The sequence below is a fragment of the Hordeum vulgare genome, chromosome 1H (genome assembly GCF_904849725.1).
Source record: "Hordeum vulgare subsp. vulgare chromosome 1H, MorexV3_pseudomolecules_assembly, whole genome shotgun sequence".
Lineage (NCBI taxonomy): Eukaryota > Viridiplantae > Streptophyta > Magnoliopsida > Poales > Poaceae > Hordeum > Hordeum vulgare.
The window spans coordinates 189,744,203-189,769,003 of NC_058518.1; the positions used below are offsets into that span (position 1 = coordinate 189,744,203).

At 50.1% G+C, this 24,801-nt stretch overlaps 1 protein-coding gene across 2 annotated transcripts in view; it reads left to right on the top strand.

Moving 5' to 3' along the window:
• Window positions 1-24,801, top strand: part of LOC123428443 (pentatricopeptide repeat-containing protein MRL1, chloroplastic) — a 43,642-nt gene that overhangs the window by 8,903 nt on the left and 9,938 nt on the right. Inside the window, exons 7-16 of one of the 2 annotated variants that reach the window (XM_045112658.1) lie at window positions 7,912-8,040; window positions 9,952-10,143; window positions 10,235-10,399; window positions 10,486-10,626; window positions 10,779-10,878; window positions 11,358-11,466; window positions 11,549-11,640; window positions 11,814-11,904; window positions 18,751-18,982; window positions 19,061-19,153. In XM_045112658.1, the coding sequence (XP_044968593.1) occupies window positions 7,912-8,040; window positions 9,952-10,143; window positions 10,235-10,399; window positions 10,486-10,626; window positions 10,779-10,878; window positions 11,358-11,466; window positions 11,549-11,640; window positions 11,814-11,904; window positions 18,751-18,982; window positions 19,061-19,153 (1,344 nt within the window). Of the gene's footprint in view, window positions 1-7,911; window positions 8,041-9,951; window positions 10,144-10,234; window positions 10,400-10,485; window positions 10,627-10,778; window positions 10,879-11,357; window positions 11,467-11,548; window positions 11,641-11,813; window positions 11,905-12,241; window positions 12,339-18,750; window positions 18,983-19,060; window positions 19,154-24,801 lie in introns of those variants that run through there. The other variant, XM_045112666.1, reaches the window with a different exon arrangement.

The following is a 24,801-nucleotide window of genomic DNA, read 5'->3' on the forward strand; positions in this document are numbered from 1 at the left end:
ACTTCAATGCCCAGGTAATATGAGAGCAATCCAAGGTCACTCATCCAAAACTTGGCCTCCATGACAGTCTTCAATTCTATCGATCTCCGCGGCGTCAGCTCCAGTGATCACCAGGTCATCCACGTACACCCAAGAAGCAGGAGTTTGCAGTTTGACCCGCGTGCGTAGATGGCGTGCTCGGAGTTGCAGCTGTGGAAGCCCATGTCAACGAGCGTGACGTCGAGCTTGGCGTTCCAGGCCCGGGGCGCCTGATGAAGTCCATACAACGCCTTCCGCAACTTCAGCACCTTGTGCTTGCGATCGTCGGTGACGAATCCTGGAGGCTGCTCGACGTAGACCTCTTCCTTCAGATCGCCGTTGAGGAAAGACGATTTTACATCCATGTGGTGGATCGGCCACCCCTCGTGCGCGGCGAGCGCGAGCAGCACACGAACGGACTCCAGGCGCGCCACTGGAGTGAACACCTCATCGAAGTCGATGCTTGGCTTCTGCACAAATCCCTTGGCGACGAGGCTAGCTTTGTACTTGACGATCGCGTCGGCGGAGTCTCTCTTGACCCGAAAGACCCACTTCACACCGATGGCACGGTGGCCGGCAGGGAGATTAGTGAGCTCCCACGTGTTGTTCTCCTCGATCGAGTTCATCTCCTCGATCATCGCCTTGCGCCATCCAGGATCGAGTTCCGCCTCCCTGAACATGCTTGGTTCCTTGGCAGAGGCGATCAACAGCCTTTTCGCTGGTTGGACGGGTCCGTCGTGGATGCCGATGGGATCGGTGACGCCGTGAAAGCAATGGACCACACCGGCGTCGTCGTTGGCATCGAGCCCCAGGCTCCCCGAAGGCGGCGAGACGAATTCCATCCCGGCTGGAGCGGAGGATGCGACAGGAGTTTGGATCATCGTGCCAGCAGTTTCCGGGCTTCTGATAGAGATAGGGGTGTCTGTCGCTGACTCTGCACCCGCCGCAGCAGATGGCCGCGGAGTTTCTGGTGTCCGCGGCTCTGCTTCGGCGCTGCCCCGAGCGATCTGCACCTTGTAAGCAGGGTAAGTTACCGTCAGACTCGCCCACCATCGCCGGAGCACCATGTGAAGTGTCCTCCCAGTTCCACCGTGCTGATTCGTCGAAGACTGCATCTCGCGTGACCTGGACGCGCTTGGTTGCGGGATTATAGGCTTGGTATGCCTTGCCGGCCTCCTCGTCCCCGACGAAAACCATTGGCGTGGATCTGTCTCGAGCTTGCTCCGGTGTGTCTTCACCGCCTTCATGTGCACCACACATCCAAAGGTGCAGAGGAAGTGCAGCGGAGGGCGGTCGCCATGCCACGCCTAGTACGGAGTCATGCCGACCACGGAGCGCGTCGACGATTGGTTCAGGATAGAAACTGCAGCGGTGACCGCCTCCCCCCCCCCCCCCCCCGAACTCACTAGGCGTGGACGTGACCCTCATCATGTCTTGGCCATGGCCACCACCGTCTGGTTATGGCGCTCCACAACGCTGTTTTGCTGAGGAGAGTACGACGCCGTGAGCTGCCGCTGCACTCCACGGTCTGCGTTGAAGTCGACGGATGTGAACTCGCCGCCGCGGTCCGTCCGCAGTGCACACAACTTGCGTGCCTGGAATCGCGCGATCGCTCTGGCCGCCTCGTCCTTGGACAGAAGTACTGATATCCACATGTACCTGGACATGTCGTCAATGAGGAGAAGTAGCGTCGCCCACCGGCCGTGGCGGGCGTGATCGGTCCGCACAGATCACTGTGCACCAGCTCTAGAACTTGCTCCGCTCTGTAGTTTGCCTATGCAGGAAACGAGGCACACTTCTGCTTGCCGGCGAGACACCCGTCGCACACCTGGTCGACATGGTCGATGGAGGGCAGCCCGCGCACCAGTCCTTGCTGGGCGAGCTTGCGGAGCGCCTGGAAGTTGAGGTGGTCCTATCTGGCATGTCACCTCCATGCCTCGTCCGTCGTACGGTGCACCGTGCGGCCAGACGAACAGGGCGTGTGAGCTGGAGCGCGTACGAGTACAGCCGGTTGCTGGTGCGCTGAACCCTTGCCATGATCTGACACTGCTTGTCGTAGAGAGTGAAGACGCCGTGCTCTATCTTCGACCGGCACCCGGTCTGGTCGAGCTGCCCGATGCTGATGATGTTGCTCTTGAGCCGCGGGATGAAGTAGACACCACTCAGGACGCGATGACCGCCGACATGGTCGGTGAAGAGCACGCAGCCGCGCCCTTGGACGTCGACGACCGATCCGTCTCCGAACTTGACGGTGCCGGAGATGTGACGGTCGAGCTCACTGAACGAGGCCTCCTCGCCGAACATGTGGTAGCTGGCCCTTGTGTCCAGGTACCAGACACCGGAGTGTGCGTCCGTGGCAAGACCCAAATGAGCTTCAACTCATTTCTCGATCAGCTCCACATGTCCGTCGTGATCGCCAGGATCCACGAACAGGTCACACACCTGCGCCTTAAGGAGGTGCGTGGGGTCGGCGTTGTCCCTGCCGTCCCCTTGGGTGAGGAGGGCCTTCGCCTCCTCGTCGCGTTTCTTCTTCCTGCAGTTGCGAGCCCAGTGTCCAGGGATGTTGAAGTAGCGACACTTGTCACGGTCGTCGTCATTTCCGGCACTGGAGGCACCGCCATTTCCTCTGCCAGCACCCCCGTTCTGGCGCCAGCCGCCCTACCCCGAGTCGCTGGTGTGCTGGTCGCTGGACTTGAGACGGGCGTGCTACTGCTGTTTTGTGAGAAGCAACCGCCCCAAGCCGTCGGTGGCCTGGTGCAGTTTGTGGCGCTCCTCTGCCGCCTTCAGTCTCCGGTTTAGCTCCTCGATAGAGAGCTGATCGAGATCGACCAGAGTCTCGATCGACAGGGCGATCTGCGAGAACTGTTTGGGAACAACTGAAAGAAATTTTCTTACAATTCTTTTCTCAGGGATTTCCTCACCGAACTGTGCCATCTGCGCCACCATTGCCATGAGGCGCATCGCGAAGTCATCCACTGACTCGCTGTCGGCGAACTTGATGTCGCCGTACTGCCTGGAGAGCGTCGCGAGCTTAGCCTCCCGCACCCTCGCCACTCCAAGCCTCATGGTCTTCAAGGAGTCCCAGGCCTCCTTCGCCGTCGCTTTGGCAGCGAGAGTGGGTGCCATCTCCGGCGGCACCCCGCGCAGGATCGCCTCAAGCGCCAGGCGATCTTCGCTGCACTCGGCCGTGCCCGTCTGAACGGCTTCCTAGAGATGCCGCCCCTCCATCATGACCTGCATGAGCACGGCCGAGTCGGTGTAGTTGGTCCTTGTCAACTGCGGTCATACCGCGCTGCCTGTGTCGCGCGCCATCCGCGTCATGGGCCTCTCTGCCACGGCAAGCTCGTTGCCGTCGGAGACCCTCATGGTCTTCAAGGAGTCCCAGGCCTCCTTTGCCATCGCTTTGGCGGCGAGAGTGGGTGCCATCTCCGGCGGCACCCCGCGCAGGATCGCCTCGAGCGCCAGGCGATCTTCGCTGCGCTCGGACGTGCCCGTCTGGACGACTTCAGAGAGATGCCGCCCCTCCATCATGACCTGCATGAGCACGGCCCAGTCGGTGTAGTTGGTCCTCGTCAACTGCCGCCACGCTGTGCTGCCGGTGTCGTGCGCGATGGGCCTCTCTGCCATGGCAAGCTCATTGCCGTCGGAGACCCTCGCACGCGGAGTCAGCGGCGACTTGCTACCACCGGACTCATCTGGACCCGCCATTCCCAAGGTCGGAACTAGGCTCTGATGCCAATTGTCGGCAAATCTTGCCTCTGTGGTTTTCTCTTCTCTCTCGACGGCAAGGAGGAAGAAGAACAGGGAGTGTGCGCCGTGCAAAACTTGTGACTTTTCTATTGTTCTATTGACTGAATTTATTCAGATTACACCAGAGGAAACGTGCTCATGGCCCCTAACTACGCGCCACCACCGATCGTGGTGCTCGTGCCATCCCACGAGCAATCAGAGGGGCGTCAGACTCGCGCCCGGAGCTAACTACCTCGAGCTATTCTCGTTGACTGGAAACAACCTGAAGCCGCTGACGAAACTGAAGAAAAACGACACTACTTAACACTGGAGACTTGGGTTTATTCAACAACTTCCTATATTTGGCACTTTCTGTATATGGCAACTTTCTTGTTTTGGTAACTTCCAGAAAATGCATGTTTAACCTTTCAAAAAAAGTTAGGAATATCTCTTAAACCATTAACCAGATTGATGATCCTCTGATGTCATCATGTTTTGACAACTTTTTTTTTTGTTAGTACTTGCCAGGTTCTTTCACTTGCTTGCCAGGTTATTGCCACTTAGTTGCGAGTACTTGCCAGGTTAGTTAAACCTCAGTGTACACCTGTATAGATATTCTTCATGGTAATTGTGAGGGTTGATGCCGCCCGCTTTTGTTGGCAACGCCTGAAAACCAACTCTCTTGCTATGCATAAACATTGCAATCTCTCCTACCTAAAAGAAGGGCACGTTCCTGTTCCGCTCCTTTTCATCAAGCCTCCCTAGTGATCTTCTCGCTAGTGATAGGTATCGCCTAATCCCTACGATTGATCTGCCCAAGCCCAGCAACCGTCCAACGATTGATCTATCGGCCCATGGTAGCCCATGTCTGGAGTCCGGTGCTTCCTTCTACTGCACGTTTCTCCTGAGTGCACCTGTATGTATGAATTTTCTACTAATTTTTTATTGGCTTACTATGCTGGCCGCACGTATTCATTTTGTATTGATTGGTGAGGCCATTTTTTTTTACCTTTTTTCCATGCATGTAAGAAATAAATGTGCAGTATGTTTTGTTCATGCCAATTAAATAATATGAATGGCAGTTACTTCTAGAATTGATGTGACCGTATATTATCTACTTTTTTGTTACATTACTGGTTTACGGGATCTCACCTTGCCGCCCGTGCACCATGATACTCGTGTCCTGTCCATCCATTGCACGGGCTTATATATTTTGTCTTATTGGGGCTCTTTCAAAATTGGTTCCAGTAGTCTAGCAAAACGTCGTGCAAACCACAAACATGTATGCAAGAGCACCACGCCTCCTACTCTATCCACTATGCTCTAGTTCTTTCACACACATAGCTTTGCCTAAGTTGTCACCTTATGTCGTCACCGGACTCCATTATTATCCCTGACGCATCGGAGCCCACCTGAACATACTCTCGCACCATCAAGACCGCATCGACGAGTAGAATCTATTCTAACGAAGAAGAGCTCGAACCGCGCATCATGGAGGACGAATTTCATCATTCAACCTACACCAATCATCGTAAGCCTACATCATGCTCGTTGAGAGATTTTTCACTTACTCGCATCCGTCTACTCATCCAGTGTCGAGGTACGACAATCTATGGGACTGGCAAGGCCCCTTTGCGATTCTATTGCGAGGATCTACGCACACAAAGAGCAACACCAACAACATGCAAGGTTTAGACCATAGTTTAAAAGACCGGACCGGCGGTCGGATCGGAAAAACCTGAACCGGTGCCCTTTCGGTTTTTTAAGCTAAAAAGACCGACATGCAATTGGACCAGAACAAACTATGTAAACCAGCCGGTTTTTGCATGAACTGGAGGTATAAAACCAACGGTTTAACCAGTGCCACACACAAAAATAGAAAAATAACCTGCGTCGAAGGGAATTCAAACCCAGGATGCTAGATATAGGTGTGTAAGTTGCACCTTTGGTCCAATAACCATCTTGGCTAGCCAACTTTCTTGTCAAATTTAAGTAAATGCTTGTATTTTACATCTATTTAGTACGACACTAATACACGAAATGTATCATTTATGGTATGAAAAAACAGACATTGAACCGGTGAACCGGCGGTCTGACCAGTAAAAACCTGAACTAGTGGCCTCGCCGGTTCGATCACCGGTTTGGTTTTTTAAACTTTGGTTTAGATAGGTTCGAGCCACCTTGAGGTGTAATACCCTACGTCCTGTGTGGTTTGTGGATTATGAGTATGCCGCGCAAGCTTGCCGGCAAGAAGCTCAGAAGTGCTGCTACGCGTGTAAATGGGAAGGGTTTCGACCTTTGTAAATGTTGCCATGGGCTCCTTTTATAGTCTAAGTGGTCACCACAGTGGCAAGATGGTAATTACATGAGGGTGAATGCTAGTGACGACACATATAGAGACGGGTGTCGATAAAGTTGACTCTGGAGCGGTGGTTCACCATGTAGCCAACAAGCTCTACCTAATCGCCTGTGTGCCCGCCACTCGTCAACAGAGCTCTGCACGCGCACCACTTGTTGGGGACTGGTGGTAGTGAGGGGAGCTTGCTGGCTTGCCTGGAGGTCTTGGTTTGCCGGCTTCGCCTTGCCTGGTCTTGTCTTGCCGGGTCTGTCTTGCCGGGAAGATGCGCTGCCGGGGAGAAAGCTCCTATCCGGCAGGCTCTTGGACTTGCTTGTTGACGTAGTGCTTGCCGGCTGTGTTGCCTGCCGGCAAGATCGGCTCCTTGCCGGGGCAGTTTTGCAACAGCCCTATGCCGTCAAGACTCCATGCCTACAAGGTTTGTGAGGCCCTGGTTCTCACTACACCGTCATCCAGATTTCACCAACCTCCTAGACATCCATCGTCATATTGTTGTTGTTGACCACGCGCACCATGATCCGTGCCATCCACAGACATTGACCGGATGTGAGCCGATCCTACGGGGTGTATCATTATCGTGCGCTGTAATTCTTCATGGGGGTGTTCGTGATGGATAAATATTATGCGGTGACAAATTAAACGATCTTGATTCATGGACATTGTGTTTGCTTTGTAGAGAAGTACCATTGCAACACACCAGCAAGCTTCCTATAGTATATAAAAACATGCAAAACTATTGCCTAGTTTCAGAATATAAGGTGCATCAGTTGTCATGCAAGTCAAACTTATGTATGTTTGACCAAGATTATAGAATAGAATATCAATATCTACAATATAAAATAAATAAAATATAAAAATATTTTTCGTGATGGATCTAATGATACAGTATTGGTACTGTAGATATTGATACTTTTACCTGAAAACTTGGTCAAACATGTACATGTTTGACTTTTGGAAAAAACTAATACACCTTATATTTTGGAACAAAGAGAGTACATAATTATGATGACAACTGTTCACTGCTAACATGCTAACTAAGTTGAACTAGTGCCGACTTTTTTTTTCACCAAAACATTATAACATGGGATCACCTCTAGCCTACCCCAACTTGTTTGGGACTAAAGGCTTTGTTGTTGTTGTTTGGGACTAAACATGGGTTCTTGTTTTGAAGGCCTTGTCGAGACGAACTCACCGGTGAAGAACACTACCCAGATTAATAGTTCGTGAGATAAATCATCTTGAAAATTGGAATTTAGCAGACGTATTGGGGCTCTTCCGTGGCCGCAGCTCGGTTTGAGGCGCTGTCGGGAGGGTGTGTTGGTAACCCTATCTGTTGTGGTGTTGGAGCTTGCTGGTGGTGGCTTGGCTGAGTCATGAGGGGGGTAGGTTGTTGCACCACTGATGGACGTCGGAGCAGATGGGCTCTGTGTGTGTGTTTTTTTGGGGGGGGGGTGGTTCTTGTCCATGGCAGGGGCCAGGCAGGAGGGCGCCAGCAATGGCGCGGGGCGGGAGCTGGGTCTGGAGGGGTGAGAGGAGAGCGGGGTCATTCACCAACCCTCGGGTTTAAGCTTTTCTTCTGGCCTCTCTTGTTCAATGTAGCATGTAGCACTGAGAGGTGGGAGCCTCTCTCTGTTATTTTCTTGCCGTGTATACATCCTCTTATAAATATTCTCTATTTTCATGAAATTTTATTGTTGGGGCCTCCCCTACAGTGTTTGCTCAAAACAAAAACAAATTCATATGTGGGGGTTCCATTTAAATCTTGATACTATACCTCATGTTATCCCTTCTTCTGCACTTCATTTTAGGTCTTCCATGAGATGGTTAGTGCTGGAATAGAGCCAAATGTTAACACATACGGTGCACTAATTGATGGCTGTGCTAAAGCTGGGCAAGTAGCAAAAGCATTTGGTGCTTACGGGATCATGAGTTCAAAGGTGAATTGTTCTATCTCATGATTTTTTATGTTTTTTTTAAAGGGAGGCCCATACAGTTTTTTTTTAAATAACAAGAGCCCGAGCTCACATCCATGAGGAGTTGAACCTGGGTGGCTGGTGTTAGGAAGTATTAGTATTAGTCTAGGAGTCCTTATTAGTCTATGTTTACTTTCCTTGCACCTCAAGTCATGTGTAATATATATATGCCCCTTGGTCCTTCAATAAAGATAAGTTGCTTTCCTAACATGGTATTAGAGCTTAGGTTATTTTTTTCGGGCGCCGCAACTCGCCCTCCCGATCCAATCTCGCGCGTCGCCGCTGCTTTTCTTGCGTGGTCGGATCTGGCTGCTCTCCCGTCGCAGTCCTCCCCGTCGTGCTCCCTCACCCAGGCCGCGTCGGCTCCTCCCTGCCTCGCCGTCTCGCGCTGCCTCGGCTCCCGTCGCTGGTCCAGGACCCGCCGCCGCAGGTCGCGCCGGTCTCCTGCCTCGGATCCAGCCGCCGCCGCCCCCTCATCAGATCCGGTCGCGCCGCCTCACGCCTTGGATCTTGTCGCCGCCCCAGTCCGCCCAGATCGAGGCGGCCCCAGACGCGGACGCAGATCCGGTGCTGCTCCAGATCGAGGCGGCCCCTCATCGGGTCCGGTGCTGCTCCAGATCGAGCGACACCGAGCCATCTTGTCAGCCTCCTTGCTCTCCGCTCAGGCCAGCGCTCGGCTGTGCATGAAGGCTGCTGCTCCAGCCGAACAAGATTGATCTGGATGGACACGGGTAATGCCCGTGGCTGCTTCTCGTCGTTCCACCAAAGCGCTGCTGCCTTACGCCTGTGCTGCCTTCTTCCAGCATGTATTTCTGCTGCTACCTCTGCCCAGTGCTTGCGTTCTGCAGCTACAACGCATGGTTGTATGCTGCTACTAGCTGCTTCCTGTTGCTACGTGATGCTGCTTGCTGCTGCTATGTGATGCTCCTGTCACTTGCCGTTCTATAGTCTACTATGTGCTTTCTAGTTTTTCTTTTTTTGTTTTCCGCTGCGTCCACCAAATCCGTTGATATTATATTTCTCATGCCATGCGAATCCACCATACCATTGTCCGTCAGCCTTTCTCCGGTCCTGATCCTTTCTATACAACTTTTGTGGCCTATTTGTCCTTGTTGTTTAGGATTTTCTGGACTTCTTTTGCATTGTCGATCTAAGTCCATCGTGCCTTATTCGCCGAGCTTCTTACGCCAACGGTTGTCGTGGACTATGGATTTCTGCACAATGCTTTATTTTCTTGATGTGCCATTTTCTTTTGACAACCCATCTTCTCTTGATACTTATGTTGTATCTTCAAGTGATGCGGTGTCTTCCTCTGATGTGGCATCTCTTCGGTGTCTTCCTCTGATGTGACATCTTCTTTTGACAACCCATCTTCTCTTGATACTTATCTTGTATCTTCAAGTGATGCGGTGTCTACCTCTGATGTGCCATCTCTTTGTTATCTCCTTCGGCGACTCGACAAGTTTTGAAGACTCTTCATGCTACAACGACACTCTCAAGACGTGGATTTGGATTATCATTTTTTTTAGTATTACACTTTTCAAATGCAATGCTATTGCATACGCTTTGCATTTGAGGGGGGGTGTTAGGAAGTATTAGTATTAGTCTAGGAGTCCTTATTAGTCTATGTTTACTTTCCTTGCACCTCAAGTCATGTGTAATATATATATGCCCCTTGGGCCTTCAATAAAGATAAGTTGCTTTCCTAACAGCTGGGTCCACTCTCCTAACCAAGTGAGCTAGAGTCACTTAGTAATTTTTATGCTAGATGTGCTTCCTTTCACCTGTGCTGTAGATGTGAAGAAATTGTTCAATTAATAAGCCTCTGCAAGCATCTTCATGCTTGATGAACTTACTCGGTCGTGCTTGCAGTAGAAGGTGAAGCCAGATCGAGTTGTCTTCAATGCTTTGATCAGTGCATGTGGTGAATCTGGAGCTGTTGCTCGAGCTTTTGATGTTTTATCAGAAATGACAGCAGAATCCTCAGAATCGAAAGGATGCAAACCAATTCTTCCTGATCATGTCACAGTTGGAGCACTCATGAAGACATGTATTCAGGCTGGCCAGGTGGTTTTTACAGACTAATTTCTTTTGGGAAATGCAAAGCAGAAAATATGTTTCCTGTATTGATCATGTTCTGCGAACCATTGTTGTCTAGGCTGATCGAGCTCGTGAGGTTTACAAAATGCTTCAGGAGTACAGTATAAAAGGTACTCCAGAAGTTTACACAATTGCACTGAGAAGCTGTAGCTTGACTGGCGATTTAGGGTTTGCATTGAAGATCTATGAAGATATGAACAAGATCGGAGTTCAACCTGATGAGGTGTTAATTTTTAGTGGAACATTATGTAATGTGCTCCCTCCTACAGTCCATTTGACTTTCTCTTTCATTAATGCCATGTACTACAGATGTTTCTGAGTGCTCTAGTTGATGTAGCCGGCCACGCTAGGAGGGCTGATGCTGCTTTTGAAATAATCAAAGATGTAAGAGCAAAGGGATTTCATGTTGGAATCATGGCATACAGTTCCTGTATGGGTGCTTGCTGCAATGTAAGTTCTTTGGCAAATTGTTTGATGGAAAATCACTTAACACAATATATTTGACTCTGTATTCTGTTTGCATCCATTTACTTTTTGTCTGAAAGCATTTGTAATATCAAAGTTTTGTTTTACTCATCCTGATCTGATTGCCACTATATCAGGCCAAGGACTGGAAAAAGGCGCTGCAGCTATTTGAGGAGATCAAGGCTATCAAATTAATTCCAACAGTTCCGATGATGAATGCTTTAATCACTTCCCTCTGTATGAGCACTCTTAGAAGGAAATGCAAAACATTTGTTCACTTTACTACCTATTATTTTCTTAGAGAAAGTTGCACCAGATGACCCTATACTTGTAGCAGCTTTGTTACCACTAAACTTGAATGTGAACTTGGCATGTTCTGAAACATGTCAACTGTCACGTATTATCTTATTTAAGTGTTATATGTCAACTGTGACAAGATCAAGTCACAAGTTTAGCTGAATCGAAATTTCCAAAATGATTCAATTTGCAAGTTTAGGGATGCTAGTGGCACTCCACAATGAGTTTGCATACCTGCCAAGTTAGTTTTTCGAATCAAGGGACCTAATGTATTGTACTTCAAATATAGGTTCTTCATGCAATTCTTCCTTGAACACGCATATATTTCCCCCTAACTTTTTATTTTGTTACTCTCCTATCGTTGAACTTGGAAAGAACAATGATTTCATGCTTTAATTAACTACACAATGAAATTGCAGGTGACAACGATCAAGTTATAAAATCTGCTGAGGTCCTTAATGAGATAAGGGAACTAGGTGTCCGTCCAAATGAGATAACCTATTCTGTCTTATGTGTGGCTTGCGAAAGGTAATGTATAGCAACTTAGCAAGGACTGGTCGTTTCAAACTAATCTCATGATATTCTTCAGATACTAACAGTTGACCTGCAGAAATGGTGAAGCACAACTAGCTCTGGATTTATTTGAGCAACTAAAAGTAGATGGTATTGGCCTCAATCCCACCATTGTCGGTTGTCTTACTGGTAAGTTTTGTTGGTTGGTACTGTATGGAAGAACTGGAATTTTCTTTGTGTGCCGAACTGACCTATTTTTCCTATTTCTTGTGTCTACTGCTGCTTGCGGTTACTTTTCATCTGTGTACTGTTTTTTTTCCTTTTGGTGGCAGTCATTCGTAATGGAATACTGTTTTCTTCAGGTTTATGTCTACAAATGTTTTCGTGTGATCTTTCACTTGGCAACATCATTGTCAGATTCAACCAAGGGAAGCCACAGATTGACAATAAATGGTACACTCATTGCTGAATTCTATAGATAAAAATAAATTTGCATGCCTTTTTTTAAATGTGGACTCAATTGCAAGGTACATCTTAGATTATTTTGTTAGCCGTGTTTAAGTTTGAGTATATTTATTGAATTCATGATCCAACCAACTCATCCAAAAGTCCGAACTGATGGAGGAAGGCGGGCAATATATTTCAACACTCCCCCTCTAGTCTAGGCTATTTTAGTCCTTGGACGTGGGATTGATATAGGCCGTAAAATCGTTTAATTTTAATACTGCGTTGGCAGGGTCTTGAACTCAAGACCCCTTGGCTCTGATATCATATTGAATTCATGCTCCAGCCAACTCATCCAAAAGTCCGAACTGATGGAGGAAGGCGGGCAATATATTTCAACAATATTGATCACCTACCTTTACCCATGAGGTAAAGTGTTGAGAAGTTATTATTGGTTGGTGGTATTAGTATTACCCGACCCCATTAAGTGTCTGGTTTGTTGTTTAGAAGGAGTCCAAGCTGGTACAGTCGTAAACTTGTAATCTTGGTGGTTGATATTATAAATATAAGTGCTGTGGGGTCCTAAGTGATGGATAAGTCTATGTACTATGGTCTTTGTGGGGCTGCAGCACATAGTCCTTTGTGGGGCTGCAGCACATGGTCCTTGTGGCTGTTAGGATAGAATCCTTGACCATCAAGGACCGGCAGTTAGGATAGCATCTTGGACTAGCATCTTAGCAGCATCTTAGACTAGCATCTTAGCATATGCTTGGCTGGCTAGCAGCCTATAAATATGTATCTCCAACCTCTCAGGTTGGCATGGCATTGTGTGAGAAATAAACCAACGAAAATTGTCCCAACTCTCCTAGTGTCATCCACAACTATCAATGCTCAGGCTGAAAGGTCTAACAAGTGGTATCAGAGCCTCGTTATCTTGCACCCTGAGCATTTCCTGCTCACCTCTCTCACCGGGAGCTGAGCAGCCTAAGCCGGTAGCAGCTGCTGCTCCGACTGCCCCTAGTTACCTCCCTCCCTCCGGACTGTCGAGCAGCAGCTCGTCAGCAACAGCCTCCTCTTCACGCAACAGCCCCCCTGCAGCGAGCCATGTCTGCAGGTCGCTCTCAGCACACGGCTACCTCGAGCATACGGCGCCGGCAGGAGGCCGAGCGCGCCGTGGCAGAGGAGCGTGAGCGAGCAGCTGTAGCAGCAGCTGCTGCGGCAGCAAGGGTGTCAAGGCTGGCTGCAGCGGAGCTGGCAGCAGCCAGAGCGGAGGTAGAAGCAGCCAGGGCGGAGGTAGAAGCAGCAGCAGCAGCGGAGGCAGCACGTGAGGCTACAGCGGGTGCCAAGGCACTCCGCGTCGGCTCCGGCAGCTCCAACGGCTCCGCGCCTGCGGACGACGGTGCCGACGCAGACCGTGCCAAAGTGGCGCAAGAGCGGACAGCGCAGTGGGCAGCCGAGCACGCCCGCGCTCCAGGTGCAGGTGCGCACGGCGACGGCGGCTGCAACGACCAGGACCGCGGCCTCTACGAGGTCCGGACTGTGGTCAGGGATGTTGGTCCCAGTGTTGGGTGGCCTACCCTCACTAAAACCAACTACGTCGAGTGGGCCGCGATCATGAAGATCAGGCTCCAGGTGCGGCGGCTGTGGGAGGCAGTCCAGGACAGCAATGTCGACCACCAAGAAGATCGACGGGCGCTGGACGCCCTCATCGCCGCAGTCCCGCCCGAGATGCAGTTCTCGCTTTCCAACAAGCGGACTGCCAAGGAGGCTTGGGACGCCATCGCCGCGGCACGCATCGGCAGCGACCGTGCTCGCAAGTCCACACTGCAGGCACTTCGTAAGGAGTGGGAGAGCCTGGCTTTCAAGCCAGGTGAGGACGTTGATGACTTTGCTCTCCGTCTCAACACTCTACTGCAGAAGATGGTGAAGTTCGGCGATGCCACCTACACCGAGGAGAGAGCTGTTGAGAAGCTTTTCCGGTGCATTCCCGAGAAGTACAAGCAGATGGCTCGCTCGATCGAGTCTTTGCTGGACCTCTCCACGATGACGATCGAGGAGGCGATAGGTCGCCTCAAGGTCGTCGATACCGATGAGCCACAGCCTCCCTCGGGGCCCATCACCACCGGCGGGAAGCTGCTCCTAACTCGGGAGCAGTGGGATGCCAGCCTTGGTGACAAGAAGAAGGGGGAGCCTTCTTCCACGACGGGCGGCTGCAAGCGCGGCAAGCAGCGCAAGGCGCGAAGGGGCGGCAAGGCACAAGGACGTGCCGAAGGTGACGCCCGCGGAGGCGCCAAGGACGGCGTCGCTGGCAAGCCCAAGCCGGCGCAGGACAACAGCTGCCACAACTGTGGCCGGCTTGGCCATTGGGCCAATGAGTGTCGCCAACCACGACAAGGCCAGGCTCACGTCGCACAGGCGGCGGAGGAGGAGACGGCTCTGTTCATGGCGCATGCAAGCATCGAGCTACCTTCAGCAACATCAGTCGCAAAGGCTCCCCTCCACCTCGACGAGCCAAAAGCACACGCTCTTCTCGGCGATGGCTCCGGGAAGGACAAGACTGCGGGGTGGTGCCTCGATACCGGCGCCACCCACCACATGACCGGTCAAAGGGAATTCTTCGCCGAGCTCGACTCCGACGCGCGAGGCTCCGTCAAGTTTGGGGATGCCTCAGCTGTGGAAATTAAGGGCGTCGGCTCCGTCATCTTCACCACCAAGACGGGAGAGCACCGGCTGCTCACCGGTGTCTACTACATCCCCGCGCTAAGGAACTCCATCATCAGCTTGGGACAGCTGGATGAGAACGGCTCACGCGTGCTGATTGAGCATGGGGTCCTACGCATCTGGGATCGCCAGCGTCGCCTTCTCGCCAAGGTACCCAGAGGCGAAAATCGACTCTACGTCCTTGATGTGCAGGTGGCACAACCGGTCTGTCTCGCTGTCCGTCGGGACGACGAGGCGTGGCAATGGCATGAGCGCTTTGGGCACCTTCATTTTGAGGCCCTGAAGCGTCTAAGTGCCAAGGAGATGGTGCGAGGCCTGCCATGCCTCGACCATGTGGAGCAGTTCTGCGACATCTGTGTGCTGACGAAGCAGAGACGACTCCCCTTTCCCCAGCAGGCGAGTTTTCGGGCCAAGGAGAGGCTGGAGCTCGTGCACGGAGATCTGTGCGGCCCGGTGACGCCAGCCACACCAGGAGGTCGACGCTACTTCCTGCTGCTCGTCGACGACCTCTCTCGCTACATGTGGGTGATGGTCCTCGGCAGTACGGGAGAGGCGCCGGACGCCATCAGGCGTGCGCAGGTTGCTGTGGAGGCGGAGAGCGGCCGCAAACTGCGCGTGTTGCGCACTGACAACGGTGGCGAATTCACGGCGGCTGAATTCGCGTCGTACTGCGCTGATGAGGGCATCCAGCGCCACTACTCCGCGCCGTACAGCCCGCAGCAAAACGGCGTCGTCGAGCGGCGCAACCAGACGGTTGTGGGGATGGCTCGGGCTCTCCTCAAGCAGAGAGGGATGCCGGCTGTTTTCTGGGGAGAGGCGGTGCTAACGGCCGTCTACATCCTCAACCGCTCGCCTACTAAGGCACTCGACGGCAGGACGCCGTACGAGGCCTGGCATGGGCGGAAGCCGGCGGTCTCTCACTTGCGGGTCTTTGGCTGCCTTGCGTTCGCCAAAGAGCTCGGCCACATCGGCAAGCTCGACGACAGGAGTACTCCGGGAGTCTTCATCGGCTATGCGGAGGGCTCAAAGGCCTACCGCATCCTCGACCCAAAGACACAGCGTGTGCGCACGGCGCGAGACGTCGTGTTCAACGAAGGGCGAGGGTGGAAATGGGACAAGGCGGTGGACGACGGCTCGACGCCGACGTATGACGACTTCATTGTCGAGTACGTCCACTTCAAGGAAGCTGGGGGAGCAAGCAGCTCCTCTTCGCCGAGCACGTCTACCCCAGCCCCCAAAACTACATCGACTCCGGTGCCTGCTACGCCGACGGCACCACAACCGGCGACGCCGCATACTCCAGCCCCGACAGTCACCACTCCGGGCTCGTCTTCATCAGCACCAGCTCACGTAGAGCACAACCCGATGAAGTTCGCTTCCCCGCTCACTCACGACGAGGAGCGCATCGACGCGTATCATAGCGGCGAACCGTTACGGTATCGTACGATGGATAATCTACTCGGCGACCAGCCGGTGCCGGGACTGGTGCCACGCGACCTGGAGGCACAACTACAACTCGCGTGTGAGGACGGCGAACCTCGGTCTTTTGCAGAGGCCGAGAAAGACGCGGCATGGCGCGCCGCGATGCAGTTGGAGATGGATGCGGTCGAGCAGAACCGCACCTGGGAGCTCGCTGACCTCCCTCGTGGTCACCGCGCAATCACCCTTAAGTGGGTGTTCAAGCTGAAGAGGGATGGAGCCGGCGCCATCATCAAGCACAAGGCTCGCTTGGTGGCTCGAGGCTTCTTGCAGCAGGAAGGAGTCGACTTCGACGACGCTTTCGCTCCCGTGGCACGGATGGAGTCCGTGCGACTTCTCCTTGCGCTAGCTGCCCAGGAGGGCTGGCGTGTCCATCACATGGATGTCAAGTCGGCATTCCTCAATGGCGACTTGAAGGAGGAAGTCTATGTGCATCAACCACCGGGATTTGCGATCCCTGGCCAGGAGGGCAAGGTACTCCGCCTGCGTAAGGCCCTCTACGGCCTACGGCAGGCACCTAGGGCGTGGAACGCCAAGCTGGACTCCACGCTAAAGAAGATGGGCTTCGAGCAAAGCCCGCATGAGGCGGCCGTCTACCGACGGGGCAGCGGAGGAAATGCCCTGCTGGTGGGCGTCTATGTTGACGACTTGGTGATCACCGGCATCAAAGATGCAGAGGTGGCGGCGTTCAAGGAAGACATGAAGGCCACCTTCCAGATGAGTGATCTGGGGCTCCTCTCCTTCTATCTAGGGATCGAGGTGCACCAGGATCACTCCGGGATCGCGCTTCGACAGTCCGCCTACGCCAAGCGCATCGTTGAGCTAGCTGGGCTCACCGACTGCCACCCAGCTCTCACTCCGATGGAGGAGAGGCTGAAACTGAGCCACGACAGCACGACGGAGGAAGTGGACGCTACGCAGTACCGACGCCTTGTGGGGAGCCTTCGCTACCTTGCTCACACACGGCCGGACTTGGCATTCTCCGTCGGCTATGTCAGTCGGTTCATGGAGCGACCGACGTCGGAGCACCAGCAGGCAGTGAAGAGGATCGTCCGCTACGTGGCAGGGACCCTCGACCACGGCCTCCACTACCCTAGGTGTCCGGGGGCGGCACACTTCGTCGGGTACAGCGACAGCGACCACGCCGGCGACATCGACACCAGCAAGAGCACGAGCGGGATCCTCTTCTTCCTCGGCAAGTGTCTCGTGAGCTGGCAATCGGTCAAGCAGCAGGTGGTGGCCCTGTCCAGCTGTGAGGCCGAGTATATAGCGGCCTCCACCGCCTGCACTCAGGCGCTCTGGCTCGCTCGACTGCTTGGTGATCTCCTCGTCCGAGACACCAGAACGGTGCAGCTCCTGGTGGACAGCAAGTCCGCCCTGGCTCTGGCAAAGAACCCCGTTTTCCACGAACGGAGCAAGCACATCCGATTGAGGTATCACTTCATCCGCAGCTGCTTGGAAGAAGGGAGCATCGAGGCGAGCTACATCAACACCACAGACCAGCTCGCAGACCTGCTCACCAAGCCTCTTGGGAGGATCAAGTTCCTCGAACTCTGCTCCAGGATTGGGATGATTCGACTCTCCCACAAGACGACGTACAAGACTTAGGGGGAGAATGATGGATAAGTCTATGTACTATGGTCTTTGTGGGGCTGCAGCACATAGTCCTTTGTGGGGCTGCAGCACATGGTCCTTGTGGCTATTAGGATAGAATCCTTGACCATCAAGGACTGGCAGTTAGGATAGCATCTTGGACTAGCATCTTAGCAGCATCTTAGACTAGCATCTTAGACTAGCATCTTAGCATATGCTTGGCTGGCTAGCAGCCTATAAATATGTATCTCCAACCTCTCAGGTTGGCATGGCATTGTGTGAGAAATAAACCAACGAAAATTGTCCCAACTCTCCTAGTGTCATCCACAACTATCAATGCTCAGGCTGAAAGGTCTAACACTAAGGGCACACTGTTTACCCTAATCTTTATCAAATCCTCGTTCACATTTGTTAGAGTTGTGTATATTTGCCGTGTAATATCCCTTTGTATAAAGGGTTTTCTGCATATTTTCCACACCTATACATACGTATATATCAGGCCTATGGTCACCTGGAAATACAAGTTGCTTATTTCCTAACATGGTATTAGCCCTAGGTATTTTTTCTGCACCCGCAACTCGTGCTCCCGATCCAATCTCCCGTTTGAATTTTTTTAGGTCTCCCGATCCGAGCAAACTGCTCATTGTCTACCCTATCCCATAGCCAACCTCCAGCTCGCATCCAAGCAATATTGTCCCCTCGTACTATCGCACCAGATATTTCCCCACATGTGGGCCACTGTTTGCGAGCATCTAGTTCTGCTCCACTGATATGATACTGGAGAGGAACACAGAGAAATATGGGTTGCAGCTGAGTCGAGTGACTGAACTGCTGCTCTACTATTGGTTAGGCCTGTGCGTGCTATGCTATGGAGGGAACATAGAGGAAAATCCACAGCTTGAATCCATATCCAATCAGGAAAGGAGGCATTGTGCTATGGAGTACAACTGGGTTCTAATATGGACTCATTAGATTATGAACTTGAATTCTTACTGGTACTATATATTGATCAGTTCTGTAGTTTTCTTTGTCAGAAGCTTATATTTGTTGATCGCTTTGTAGGACTTCCTCAGCAATTATGGTTTTCCGTCAGGCAATCACCGCTGGTCTGCTACCCTCAAGCGATGTTTTATCTCAAGTGCTGGGATGTTTGAGGTTTCCTCATGACAGTTCATTGAAAAACACTTTCATTTATAATATGGGAATAAGTTGTGATATGCCACATCACCCCAATACAAATTCACTGCTGGAAGGATTTGGTGAATATGATATTCGTGCTTTTTCAGTACTGGAGGTAGAGATGCTATCTTTCTATTAAACCATGATTCCATTCAGTATTCTTTAGGTAATAAAGCAGCATTTATTGTCACAGGAAGCTGGTTTGTTAGGAGCAGTTGCAAGCACTTCCACAAAATATAGTCAAATCGTCATTGATGCAAGAAAGTCAAATATCTACACAGCCGAGGTTTCTTTATTCTTATTGCATATTACTTTCATGAAACTACTTTAACTCTCTTGTTTGAATTTATGCAATTAGGCCATTGCGGAAACTAGATGGAGAGGCGATATTTGTTAACGAGGTTTAATGATTAACTCGTACATTCCCAGGACATGACTATGAGTGCTCCTTTCCATGTACTTAATCTACAACAAAGCCCACCAAGACCATTAGACGCATCTCGACCATTGCGCCACGGCCGGTTCAGTCCCCCTGCCATAGGCGCTTGGAACACCCCGTTCATGATATTGTGTATAGCTTACTAGTTTTGTCTAGTTTACTTTGGCTATCCCATGGTGCCTTTATATATTAGGCCAGTGTTAGACCAGTTCAACTCAACACCTAACCTTGGCAATATTGAGCCCTATACACATAATTCTAAAGCAATTCTAACAAACTCCAGCTTCGCGAATATGTCCTCACCATCTTGTAGTCCCCTTCTTCGTGAACACCTATGTTTAATTGGGCTTGGGTCTACCATTGTTGCTCACTTGCATGAGCTGGCCGTGGAGTCCTCCTCGGACCTGGCCACCTTGACTAAACTTGTCACCATGCCTGAGTTCTCTTCAGCTCCACCCTTAGCCAAACAGAGCCAGGGGTTCCGGTGCTCCTTTGTCAGGCCGCTGGCCCCTCTCTCCAACCGGCTCCCACACTTTGACTTCACTGGCACATGCACTCCGGCAGACAGCTCCTCCAAGCCCCGGTCTCATACGGCCCACATCGTCCCATCCTTTTGCTCGTCTTACGCACTCCAATGCCTTCGCCTCCCGCCTCCCTCTGGACCTGGTCATCCTCTACCGTCCCAGGTCTTACTGCCTATCTCCTTGTTGCCGAGTGAAGGTCGTGGGCATCCCAACGCAAGGATAGCTCCACGCTCCTCCAAACCACCACATTGTGCTCAGATACCAGGACAATTTGATCGATTTTGGCACACATGAATCAACAGGTACAGTATAAATTTCGTTGAATTATAAAGAAAATACATCGAGTAGTTCATAGTGCCGCGCAGGAAGTTCATACTTCCATTTTTTGAAGCACACATCTAATGGAGTGTGAGAAAAAACTAAAATATCTTGTAAAAATTGAGGAAGTATGCACGCTCCGCTTAGAAAGCTCACATAATCAAGTCCTGGATGTTCAGAGACAAAAATACAAAAACAGAAGATAAAAAAAAACCTTTGTGAACACAGAAAAATCCTTGGAAGTTCACAGCACAAAAGCATGTACTTTCTCCGATCAAAATATAAGACGTTTTTTGAAACTAATGTATATTTTGATATGGAGGGAGTAGATTCAAAGACGAAACACCAAGAAATTGAGGGAACACAAAAACTGTTCGAAAAAAAAACAGGACAAAAGCTCGAAACTTCAGAGAAAAATAATATAAACAAGTTAGAAAAAAGCAGGGGAAGTTCACATACAAAAGTTTGGAATTTCACAGACCACAACGAGAGAACTCAGAGAAAAATCAACCAAAAACTTGCGAAGTTCGCGGGATAATAATTCAAAATTCAGATTTAAGAAGCGGGGAGTTCGGAGAAGAAGAAAAAAGTCAAAAAGAACTTGGGAGTTCACTTGGGAACATGGGAAGTTCGTGGGACAAAAATTTGAAAGTTGAAGAGAACAGGGAAAATTGATAAAAAATGAGAAACACTAAAAGCATCAATAAATATTCCATCAGGGAAGTTGAAATGATAATGCACAAGGATCTTCAAATTGTAGCAGACGGTGGTGTAGCTGAGGGTCCAGCCCAAGTGCCTGATGATGGTGCATCGGTAACCGAATAAAGGGGCCACCATTATACCTCATTAAAACTTCATGCAACGGCCCCAGAGCATGCGTGGAAGCATGTACCATTGATGGGAGAACCCATGCTGGTTGCTCATGTCTAGAGACGGACTGGTTTCTGCCAGAGGCCGACCCATGCATCGGTGCAGGGTGTGATCCATCTTCAACACCTAGAATGACGGGGTCTGAATATTTTCTCTTCCCGGGCTTGAGCTTGGCGAGCTTGGGAGCCCGTCATGACTCGTCGCTGCCCTCTGAGAACGAGGGCAATCCCTCCGAAGGTTGGCATGAAATTCTCCACTAAATGAAGGTGGATGAAAACCTTGTATTCTAGTGTATCTATCTCTTCTGTCCGATGACCAGGATGCAGCTGAGTGGCCGCGAAGACTGGGTCTGGCACTTCTCTGAGTCATTGACCTATGGCTGTATAATTCTTGCCCATTTGACCTTTGGAATCATGTATGGGTTGTCAATCCAAGCAATAACCTTGAACACTGACATATCTTCTCTTGAAGTTGTGACTGGATTGATTGATTCAATCCAACACGACGCCGAGAAAATCTCCTCAGTGTTTTTTAAATTCGAGGCCAATGCTGGAATGTCGACCATGCTGATTGCACATCTGAAGAAGAGCTTGCGAGTCATGGCTTGCACTTGCCTGTTCCACGGGCGTAGGCTAAGTCTCACCAAGTTGTACGAGATGTCAAGCATTGGTCTCCCTATTCTTGTTCTCAAAGGAGTCAGACACGACCAGGAAGTCCCACGGATAGTGATGATGAATGGTGAAATGTATCAGGCTAGATTGCCTGAACATTGCAGAACCTGCCGGAGGAAGTCTTTGTAGACCGCATTGTTGGATTTACGGCCTACCCTCTTTTCCTCACCCTAATCCGTGGTGCCGCTCACAATGGTATTGAGGCCAGAGGGTAGAGACCAATATATAGAATTATTCCGGTTTAGTGTAAACCGTGTACAGATAAGTTTCCAGATAAACAATGTGTTTAAACAAAGACTCCAGATTAGCACAACCAACCAAGATCATTAGTAATCAAATAGGAGTCTTACATTTATCTGTAATAAGGTCTCATCACGCATGTGTGAGTCATGCGCCGGATTTGAATAAATTCCAATTCAAACCCGCAGGCTTCCAAACAATCCATATTGCCAAATTATGGACAACCTGGTCATTCCTATCATGCTGTACCCGGGTTATATAAACATAGTTTAATTTCCAGTACACATGTACTGTGCTTCCAACATGTAGTACCGGCTTCCTCGGACAAATTTCCGTCCAAGTTTCCATGTAAACGGTACATGTATATGATGCTTTCAATTCCACATCAACAAGTTCCAGGAGATCAAAATAGCAGTAAAATAAATGTTGTAAGCCACACACACATATACTGAATATTCCAACGTCCCCCACTTGGCTAAAACATTTAGTTCCAAAAATGAAGACCCATGTTCTTGGCATGTTTACAAAACAATTCCTGACTAAGAGCTTTAGTCAGTGGATCAACAACCATATCAACGCTGGGTAAATAATCTAACCGGACTGTCTTCAAACGATTTATCACATCACATATATAGTGATACCTTCTATATGCTTAGTCTTACTATGAAATTTAGGATCCTTTGCTACCTTGATCGCTGCCTGGTTATCACAATAAATAGTGACTTGATCAAATGCCCTTTCGATGAACTTGAGTGACGCAAGGAACTCCCTCAGCCATACCACTTCTTTCACTGCCTCTGAAGCTGCTATATACTCAGCCTCCATAGATGAGAGGGCCACAGGTTCATGCGTCTTGCTCCTCCATGAAACAGCACCTCCAGCCAATGTAAACAGATAGCCAGACGTCGATTTACGGTCATCAGGATCACCTTGCCAATCGGCATCAGTAAAGCCCTGCAGCTGGAGGTTATTGTTAGGAATAAGCAACTTGTATTCCCGTGAGGCCATATGCCGGTATATATACATGTACATGTAATGGACTATATGCAGGAAACCCCTTATATATTGGGATAAATACAAAAGGTACATGGCTATATTATATATACTCTAACAGTTATGACCATTAAAACATAAGAAATAATCCATCGCTCCTTTGACATAACGCAAAGTATTCCTTATTTGCTTCCAATGTTCCTCCCGTGGATTCCTTTGGTATATACTCAAAATTCCCACAGCATGGCATAAACGACGTGCATAAACTGATGATTTTTTCAACTTTATATTGTTTGCAACATTCCAACAATTGTTAGAAAACTAAAGCCAAAACAATGGTTGTTAAATGTAAAATGTGTTAGGAAAGCAACTTATCTGTATTGAAGGCCCAAGGGGCATATATATATTACACATGACTTGAGGTGCAAGGAAAGTAAACATAGACTAATAAGGACTCCTAGACTAATACTAATAGACTAATAAGGACTCCTAGACTAATACTAATACTTTCTAACACCCCCCCTCAAAGGCAAAGCGTATGCAATAGCATTGCATTTGAAGAAGTGTAATACAACAACAACAACAACCAAGCCTTTCAGTCCCAAACAAGTTGGGGTAGGCTAGAGTTGAAACCCATAAGATCTCGAAACCAAGTCATGGCTCTGGAACGTGGATAGCTAACTTCCACGCACCCCTGTCCATGGCTAAGTCTTTGTCGATATTCCAAACCTTCAGGTCTCTCTTAACGGACTCCTTCCATGTCAAGTTTGGTCTACCACGACCCCTCTTAACATTCTCAGCACGCTTTATCCGTCCGCTATGCACCGGCGCTTCCGATGGCCTCCGTTGAATATGTCCAAACCATCGGAGACGATGCTGGACCAGCTTCTCTTCAATCGGTGCTACCCCAAGTCTCTCTCGTATATCGTCATTCCGTACCCGATCCTTCCTTGTGTGGCCACATATCCATCTCAACATGCGCATCTCTGCTACACCTAACTGTTGGATGTGTCGTCTCTTGGTTGGCCAACACTCCGCGCCATACAACATCGCAGGTCGGATAGCTGTCCTATAAAACCTGCCTTTTAGCTTTTGTGGCACTCTCTTGTCATAGAGTACGCCAGAAGCTTGGCGCCACTTCATCCACCCAGCCTTGATTCGGTGGCCCACGTCTTCATCGATATCGCCATCCTTCTGCAACATGGACCCCAAATATCGAAACGTGTCTCTCTCCGGTACCACCTGCCCACCAAGGCTAACCTCTCCATCCTCATGCCTAGTAGCACTAAAACCGCACCTCATGTATTCAGTTTTAGTTCTACTAAGCCTAAAACCTTTCGATTCTAGAGTCCGCCTCCATAAACTTTCTATTAACCCCCGTTCGGCTATCATCGACTAGCACCACATCATCCGCAAAGAGCATACACCATGGGATATCTCCTTGTATATCCCTTGTGACCTCATCCATCACCAAATCAAAAAGATAAGGGCTCAAAGCTGACCCTTGATGTAGCCCTATTCTAATCGGAAAGTCATCGGTGTCGCCATCACTTGTTCGAACACTTGTCACAACATTATCATACATATCCTTGATGAGGGTAATGTACTTTATTGGGACTTTGTGTTTCTCCAAGGCCCACCACATGACATTCCGAGGTATCTTATCATAGGCCTTCTCCAAATCAATGAACACCATATGAAGGTCCTTCTTTTGCTCCCTGTATCTCTCCATCATCTGTCGTACCAAGAAGATGGCTTCCATGGTAGACCTCCCAGGCATGAAACCAAATTGGTTTTTGGTCACGCTTGTTAACCTTCTTAAGCGGTGTTCAATGACTCTCTCCCATAGCTTCATAGTATGGCTCATCAGCTTGATTCC